The sequence below is a fragment of the Carcharodon carcharias genome, chromosome 2 (genome assembly GCF_017639515.1).
Source record: "Carcharodon carcharias isolate sCarCar2 chromosome 2, sCarCar2.pri, whole genome shotgun sequence".
NCBI classification, from domain to species: Eukaryota; Metazoa; Chordata; class Chondrichthyes; order Lamniformes; family Lamnidae; genus Carcharodon; species Carcharodon carcharias.
Genome location: NC_054468.1, coordinates 158843528 through 158852636, shown reverse-complemented (window position 1 = coordinate 158852636; position 9109 = coordinate 158843528). Strand labels below are relative to the sequence as shown.

The 9109-nt window shown below is 41.0% G+C and overlaps 1 protein-coding gene across 2 annotated transcripts in view; it reads right to left on the bottom strand.

The window, feature by feature from the left end:
- Positions 1-6440: 6440 nt before the first annotated feature.
- Positions 6441-9109, bottom strand: part of tfb1m (transcription factor B1, mitochondrial) — a 57594-nt gene continuing 54925 nt past the window's right edge. For both annotated transcript variants that reach the window (XM_041209092.1, XM_041209100.1), the window contains exon 9: positions 6441-6783. In XM_041209092.1, coding sequence (XP_041065026.1) covers positions 6558-6783 — 226 coding nt within the window. In that variant the 3' untranslated portion in view covers positions 6441-6557. The remainder of the gene's footprint in view (positions 6784-9109) is intronic.

Below are 9109 nucleotides of genomic sequence, written 5' to 3'. Positions count from 1 at the left end.
AGAACCCACCTGCCATGGCACTTAGGTCAGAATAATTTCTGTGCCTGCTGATGTTGGGAGTGTTTAGCAGCGTGAGCAGACAATATGGCATGGCAGCCAAAAATTGTCTCACGATGCCATGAAACCAGTTTGCAATCATCCGCTCTGCCCATCAATAATGGACCATGTTTCCCGCCATCAGATATTGGGAACCTCATTGTAATACATCCGCATATAATTTTAAGCCTAGCTCACCGGAATCATTCCGCTACGATAGATCATCCGAGCACATCAGCGTGATTGCACGCCGACATAGTTCACAACTGTACATAAGCAACGTGCACCTGCTGAGCAGCACTTCGCTTGGGATTTCAAGGTTTCTTTACCTGCCTTGCTTTGGGCAGTACTCGCAGTCATCAGTGCCAGGCATCGCAGACAGCACCACATCACTTCTAGGGGGGCTCATGGGCAGGCGTCTACCTACCAGACCAGCTAGGAGGTCTTTCAACAGCTGCAGGGCTAGGGCTTGCTTGGGGAAGGGGGAAGAAGTGGCCTCAGGCAAGGGAAGAGGCTGCAGGGTGCGGGCTGCATTGGGGGAAGGGAGGGGGAGGAGTTATCCTCGGGTGTGTGTGGTGGCACAAGTTGATCTGTGAAAGTGGCCTCAATATGGTGAGGGCTGAGGAGGCAGTCTCCAAAGGAGATCAGGCCAGATGGAGATTTGAGGGTGTGTGTGTGAGAGTGAGTAGTGATGTCCCTTGAGCTGGCAGTGAGTGAGGTGCCAGTGAATGTGTGATGGCCTTGTGAGTGTGTGTGTTTAGAGTGATGAGATGGTTGCCTTGCCCTGGTAGCACAGATGAGATCATTCATCCTCTATGTGCATTGGATGCTGACCTCTTCTGTGCAGTATTAGCACTGATCACCACTGCCATCACCTATCAAGCCAGAGTGGTAGCGTTGCTTCCCCTCCTGTGACCAGAGCAGGGGTTACAGGACATTCCAGCGGGCCTCCATGGCATCCAAAAGGTGTTCGAGGGTCGGGTCACTAAACCAGGGGGGCTGCAGTCTTCTTGCCTTTTGGGGCCATGCCTTCTTTGCAGCACCATGGGCTGAAGCACTGAGCGATGTGTAGGCGGTTGCACTTTAAATGAGACTCCCAGCGTGATGAAGCGGCCAGGTGACAGCGTGAAGAGTGAACCGGAGCCTGTCCGCCATCGAAACAGTGTGTGTCCCGGGAATGCATGTTTAATGAGGTGGGATTGGGACAATAATGTGAAAACCTGCCGTTGCAGCCAGGGACTAAAATGTCATTTTTCCTGCTCACTACTACACAGTGCAAATCTGGGAAGATTCCGTCCTTAGTTTCAAAAATGGAAAATTCCACCCAATAGTTTTCTCAAAACAATCACCAGGCAAGTGTACTAAGTTCCTCCCTCCCTTTCACCTCTTGATTTACATGTATTTCTGGAATATTATTTGTGTCTTCTACAGTGATACAAAATGCTTCTGCCATTTCCTTATTTCCCATTATTAATTCCCCAGGCTCTCTCTCTAGAGGACCCACACTCACTTTAGCTACTCTTTTCCTTTTTAATTATTTGTAGCCCTTGCTATCTGTTTTTATATTTCTAGCTAGCTTTCTCTCATACTCTAATTTCTCCCTCATTTTTTTAGTCAATATTTCCTGTTTTTTAAATTCTATCCAATCTTCTGACCTATCATAATCTTCACAGAATTGTATGTTCTTTCTTTCAATTTGATACTATCTTTAACTTTCTTACTTAGCCACAGATGGTGCATGCATCTCCTGGAGTCTTTCCTCCTCACTGAAATGTATTTATGCTGAACATTATGAAGTATCTCCTTAAATGTCTGCCACTACATTTCTCATGACCTATCCTTAAACAAAGGCATAGATATGAAAACTGAGCCGTTTAAGGTGAACTGGGAAAATAGTTCAAGTTTAAAACACTAGTCTTAGACCCCAGCTTTTCTTCCTGAAACTGAATGCAAAATTCAATCATGTTATGATCACTGCTACCTATAGGCTCCTTTACTATGAGGTCATTAATTAATCCCACTTCATTACACACTAGCAGGTCTGAAATAACCTGCTCTCTGGTTGGCTCTAGAACATGCTACTCTAAGAAATTGTCCCAAAAACACTCTAAAAACTCATCTTCCAGGCTACCTTCATCCAATCTATATGTAGATTAAAATCACCTATGATAATTGCAATGCCTTTCTTAGGCGCCCCATTATTTCTTCCTTTTGTTCTCCCTCTTGAAAAAAAGCTTCATTATGATGAAAGTTTCTTTACAATGGCTTTACAATTTCTTTATAAGGAATACTTATCATCATAAACTTCTAACGAATAGCTTTCACACACTATACAGATAAAATTTTAATTTTGTTTCACAATTACACATATCGAATTATAAAGTTACAAAGGTTTAACCAAAATAAAAATCAATACATGTAACAACTAGGATTAGCAGGATTTAAATATCATAGAATTATCATAACTCGGAATTTGCCTTTTCTCCTACACCCCTTTCTTTAAACTCTGAATAGAACACCAACAATTATGTGTTATTTTTGGCCGTAATATTTTCATGGTCAATCAAACATAGTGAAGATACATTAAAGATTTCTTTAGAAACATCTTGACCAGCTTGTTTCTATTTTGGGCTAGGGTTTTCAACCTTGCTGGTGTGACTGCAAACCAGGTCTCTGATGGTCTTCCCCTCTACAAATATAGATGCATATCAGTCATATCATGTGATACAAATGAGTTTTACCTAGGTTTCTCAAGAACATGGGATTTTTCTTACTCTCCTCCTCTGTTAAGGGAAACGTGCCTTCAATGGGTCCTTTATCTTTGTGACAGACACCGTGTAAGTCTGATCAGCAACCAACTTCAAAATTATCTTCCTCACTCATTTCTTCCATAACAGATTTTCTCTTTTCATTGTTTTGATCAACACCAGATGAATAAGTTTGCACTGAGGGACTATTTCTCTCTTTACTCAAGTCATTTTCTAGTTTATTGAAGATATATGCTACAGTCTCTGAACACGTTCATATTTTCCCCCCTAATGTTTCAAAAATAGAAGCTTTTTTCACTTCTTTCACAATTTTATCCAAGTAGTTGTTTACTCACTTCTTTTCCAAGCTTATTAATCTTCTCATTCAGTTTAGTAAATACCCTGGTGAATTTAGTTGTCTTTGTTTCAGAATTATCTGCAAAACCCTTATACAAGCTTAATAATTTCACATGGGCCTTCAGTTCATTTCCGTGTGAGAAAGTTGGTTCCCTACACTGATTAGATTTTCCTTCAATTGCTCATTATCGGCAATAAACTTCTCATGTTTGGTCACAGTAATTTTTAGGAGTTTAGTAAGATCAACATGATCAAGTACCTGCTGCAATACAGTCATTGACTGTCTACACTAGCTAAATCATTACGCAGAATAAAATCTATCCCTTCCATAGGTAAACTAGGAACAACTCCCACAGTAACAATACCGTTTACTAAGTCACTTTGTAAATTTACTTTACACAAAGGAACAGGTTCATAAATGCCATTATTACCCCCATTAATACTTTTTCCTTTATCAAACTATCTGGGACACAAATTGCGTCATCAGCCACCATCAATGACTAATCTGCCCCAGTATCTCTCAAGATATTAATTTGTTTACTTCTTTTGTTCGAACAGTAAAGGAACACGTCTCCCTTCAAGGCAAAACATTTAGAACTTCCAGTAGCTTGATTCCCTTTAGCAGTATTTAAGGGAGAATCACCTTGACCATCCTGTGCCATATCCCCTTTCTAGGAGATACTGAGAGAACACATTTCACCTATACTATTGCTATGATTTTAACACCCATTTTCTTTTCTGGTAAGCCTTTCTACAGAATCCTTAAGTGTTCTTATTACTGCCACCAATTTACTGTTCAGCTTCCAATAATGGGCTTTGAGATGTCCTGTCTTACAACAAAAAAAGCATAATGATTTCTTTACATCACTTTTATCCTCTAACCTATCATTTTTCTTGACTGGAACATCTTCTGCCTTCTCCACAAAGCTTCTCTGTTCCTCCAGCATCCCAGTGGATTTCCAACTGGAGATCGATTTCCCCCACAGCCTATGTGATATATCATACCCATCTGCCAGAACAGCTGCTTCCCATACCAAAGAAACCCTTTGGTCTTCCAAGTAAGATCCAATAGCTACTGGGATACTATTTTGAAATTTTTCCATTATCATTAGGTCCCTTACATTCCATACTTTTGTTCTAACTTCAGGGATCAAAACCACCAGTCTCACAACATTTCTTTCTCCCTAGCAAATTCTACAGACATTTCATTCAGTCTTTTATTTATAGGCCAAAATTTCAACGGATATGCTTCAGGGCCCACCTCGTAAGTATTAAGTGCTGCAATTTTAACGACCTCATAATTTGAAGATTGTTCTTCTGAAAGGCTAGAATACACATCCATAGCCTTCCCAACCCAATACACTTCGCAAAATGAGAGTCCATGTATCCTTAAGTTGGTTAGCCACCTTTTCAAATGAGATAAAATATCTCTCAACCCTGTCTTCAGTGAATTTAGTAAATGGACAAAGAATCTTTGTTCTATCAAAGGTCCGAATGGGACTTGATGCCTCATACGATCTACTAGACTCTCCTTTGCTCTGTAACCTAAGCTTTTCACGAGCCAGTTCATGCTGCCTAATTTCTTTCTCTTTGAAACTCTCTTTCCTTATCTCTTTCCTCCCTTGCTAACCACTCTCTCTGGAGCTCAAGTCCAAACTTTCACATTTCCATTTCTTTTGCTCTTTCTCTTCCTTTTTCCTCTTTTTCCTGATTCGAGCTTCTTCATTTCCATTTCTTTTTCTATTTCAAGCTGCTTCATTTGCAACTGAATTCTATCTAATTCAACTGAATTGCTATCTGCATTAACTTTTTCTTCTTCCAATCCCAGATGATAGGTTGTTACCTCAATTATTTCTGCTTTCTTGGCCCCTGCTTTTAACTCCTAACTCTAATTTTTCTGCTAATGCAATTAACCTAGCCTTGGTTAATTGTTACAGATCAATCAAGGATAAACATTCCTTTCCAGAAAATCATAGCAATTCACAAAGCCATTTTGGTTTTCAATCGGTGTAGTAAAATTCACCTTGGGAATCTTATAAGCTCCCTATGCAGAAGCTCCTCCCTGGTCCTATATATGTCATTGGTACCCACATGGACCATGACAACTGGATACCCTCCCTCCCACTGCAGGTTCCTCTCCAGCCATGAGCAGATGTCCCGAACCCTGGCACTGGACAGGCAACATGGCTGTCTGGGCTCCGGCTCTCGGCTGCATACAACTGTGTCTATCTGTCAACTATATTATCTCCTACTCCCATTGCATTCTTAATGTTTGAATGCCTTCCAACAGTGCCATGGTCAGTTCACTCATCCACCCTGTAGCCCCTGCTCTCATCCATACAAACTGAAAGAGCCTCAAAACTGTTAAACAATTGCAACAGTTGAGGCTCCTCCACTTCTACCTATTGCATCCCCACACATGCCTCACTCGCAGTCAAACCCTCTTGTCCCTGACCATGAATCAAATCAGAAGACCCTACCCTAAGGGACTGCCCTTCTGGAACCAAGTCCTGCCATCTTTATTGCATTTTAATTAACTAATTAATTATTTCCTTAATTGAATTTTTAATTAATGCATCTAGTCTTGCTTGTGCTTATACACTTATTATTTCAATAAACGTCCTACTTACCACTATTTAAATTTCCTAGTTTAGACAAGATAAGTATGAAATGTTCACCAGCCAATCACTTACCTGATTCCTTGTGATCTCACGCCTCGATTTCTGCTTCAAAACGTGACTTTGACTCTCCCCAGGAGGCGGCAGCGGTAGCTAACCTCTCTCGCCAAACACACCGCTTTCATGGCCCCTGTCGCTGAACTCTCGCTGCTTTCATGGCCCCTCTCACTGAACTCTCGCTGCTTTGATGCCCCTCTTGCTGAAATTTCACCACTTTCATCCTTTACAAATTTCAGCAGTTTCTTTTCAGGTACCGATATCTCACTGTGTGGGTAGCTACAGCCATGAACCCAAATTATCAAACAAAATTGATCATTTGGTATTTTAAAAAAGATCAAAATGTGTTAAAACGAGTACAAAATTCTGTGTCATTGGTTATGCAGTTTAAATTACTGCCCTATGCTCTTGTAATAATTTATCACAGTATTCACTTCCAGAGCTTCCCCATGCTGTTGCCTACCACGCTGCAAAACCAACGAAAGAACAAACTAATTTGTTGCAGTCCCTAAAAGTTTCCAACCCCTTCCGTTTCAAATGCATATTGCTTTGCCCAAGGAAAATGTAAACAGTCCCAACAGAAGCATCTTATTGGGATGATGATGAATCAGACTAGTCATAAAGCTGCTCTTAAATACATTTTTTAATGAATGTCAATTTTAAAGCAGTTAGTGATGTAGCTTTCGCCCCAACACAGATATCCAGTTCCTGGGCTTCTCAGCTTTCACTTATCGCGTATCCCTCAATGTGATTTTTTTTCTTTACGTAAAAGCTTCTTTTGTCGCAATTCTTCTCTGAAGTTGTAAGTGAAAAGATTTTGGTTTTCGTTGCACAGTTGGCTATACGCATCACAAAGAGCCCTGAACTGCGGTATAGAAAGTTCACCTGGGCGGAGTGTCGGGTCGACGTCTGCAGTACACAGCATTCGTTCTGTTAGTTGTAATCTCTGAGCTTCAGGAAATAAAATTCTAGGAAGGACAAAAACATTTGTATAAAATTGCATCTGTTCACAATATATTCCAGCATGTTTTGAACTTTTATACAACTAAAACATTAGAAATAACAATTAACAAAATAGCTGTGAATCAATTCCAGACTTTAACAGCTGGTTGTTATGAAGTGGATTATTGTCATATACGTTCATATTTAAACTGGAAGAATGTTTTATGTAATTCAAACATAAGAATTTGATTCTGTTTAAAAAATGCTATATTTAAAATACAATTGCAAAGTACTGCAGGTGTCTGAAATCTGAAATAAAACCAGAAAATGCTGGAAACGCTCAGTGATTCTAGCAGGGTCTGTGGAGACAGAAACAGCATTAATATTTTAGATCAATAAACTTTCATCAAAATTAAAATTGAGTTCCTGAGATTTTTCCAGCATTCTTTGTTCTTTATATTTCAAACAAAATCTTTTAAAAAAAGACCACCAGAAACTGGATAACAGAGATTTAGACTCTCACCTCTCCCAAAGGGACTGTGTTCAAATATTTTCTTATTTCCATTGTCTTTCCTGCAATGTTAACTTCTTCCAGAGTTCACTTTCATGTGCACTTTATATCTTGCATGTGCACATTCTTCATATGTGAACCTTGAGAACGTATGAGAGCAGAGCATTCCAACTGTGTGGTGTATCACTTCCTGAGTACACTGTTGTTCTCAACTGAAGACCATGCATGCATTTAAAGTAGGAAACTTGCAAACAGGGTTCAACATAAAAGGAGAAGTTGCTCCACTGTGCTTCACACTGGACATATAGTCTACAGATCCTGTGGATCACCACCTTGACATGGTGGAGGGGCTTGTGTGCTCAGACGGTTCCTTGAGTGATGCCGTCGGAAGTTCCTTGCTACTGGTAGGGCTCTCAGCGGCGGAACAGATGAAGAAGAACTGTGTGTCTCACTGGCTGCGAAGGTATGGGAAAGCTGCAGCAGCAAGGTGGCTCGGTTATCGTGGTTTGACACATCACCAAAATCTGACCACTAACCTGTGAAGATGGCGTGGACAGGGAAGACGTATCAGGTCCCCATGTTAAACAAAGTCACGCCCAGGCTTCTACCAAGGGTCCATTTGCCAGGTCCTGTGGTGTTGGAGAACTGGCAATGGAGGCAGAACCTGGAAGTCCCCAGTGAAGAATTTGCACACAGGCAACAGATGCATGAAAGTCATTGGACACTTGCATTGGGATAGAGGTGTCTTTGGGCAGCAGCATTTGTGACTGAGCAGCCCTCTTTAAGATATCTACTGCTCACCCCAAATCAGGAGGGGGCTAGAAAAGATGCCCTAAAAATAGGCTGTCCCACTTTCTCATGGATGGAGAACGACACCCTGCAGGATCACCATTGTTGGGGTCAATGAAACAATGCATTAAATTTTTGCCACTTAGAATGTTAGAACACTCATGAATAATCTCCAAAGTGACTGTCCAGAAAGACTAATTGCAATCTTATGACACAAGCTATCGGCTCTAAATTGAAATCTATGTCCTCAGTGAGACCTGCCTTCATGGTGAGAGGCAGCTGAAGGAACAAGCAGAGGGATAGGCCTTCTACTGGAAAGGAAAGGCTGACAGCGACTCTTGTGTCCACAGAGTTGGTTTTGCCATCTGGATTAGGATCTTAGATGCACTGCCAGAACTCCCCAGTTGTATAAATTAAAGACTCATGACATTTCACCTTCAGCTCAGCTGTAATCATTATGCCACTCTTATCAGAACTGTTAAGGAAAATTTCTATTCTGGACTTGATGAAGTTCTCACTACCATCCCAAAAGAAGAAAAGATCAGGCTTCCAGGGAACTTGAATCCCAGTGTTGGCCATGACTCCAATGCCAACATTGGGATAAAACAGGGTGGGAAAAGCCAATGTAAATGGCATCCTCCTGCTGTCAAAATGTGCTCAGCATAGCTTGATTATAGCAAACACCCTCTTCCTCCAGAAGGATAAATACAAAGTCAAATGGAAGCATCCTAGATCAAAGTATTGGCATGTGGATTGTGTCATTGTTCGGATCAAAAATCCAAGTGATGTCTGTATCATTCGTTTCGTGCGGATGCCTGCTGGACAGATCTTTGATATGTTCGATCAGTGATGAACATCCACTTAGCACCAAGATATTGCAAAGCCCAAATGTCCAAAACGAAAGAGATCAATGTCTCAGCCCTAAAGCAGCCTGACCAATGAAAAAAATTCCACGTAAAGCTCATGACCAATCTGGAAAATCTTCACAAATCCAACTCAATTCCAGAACAGTGGGATCAAATAAAGTCAGCTGTACTAGGCTCCTGTACCCA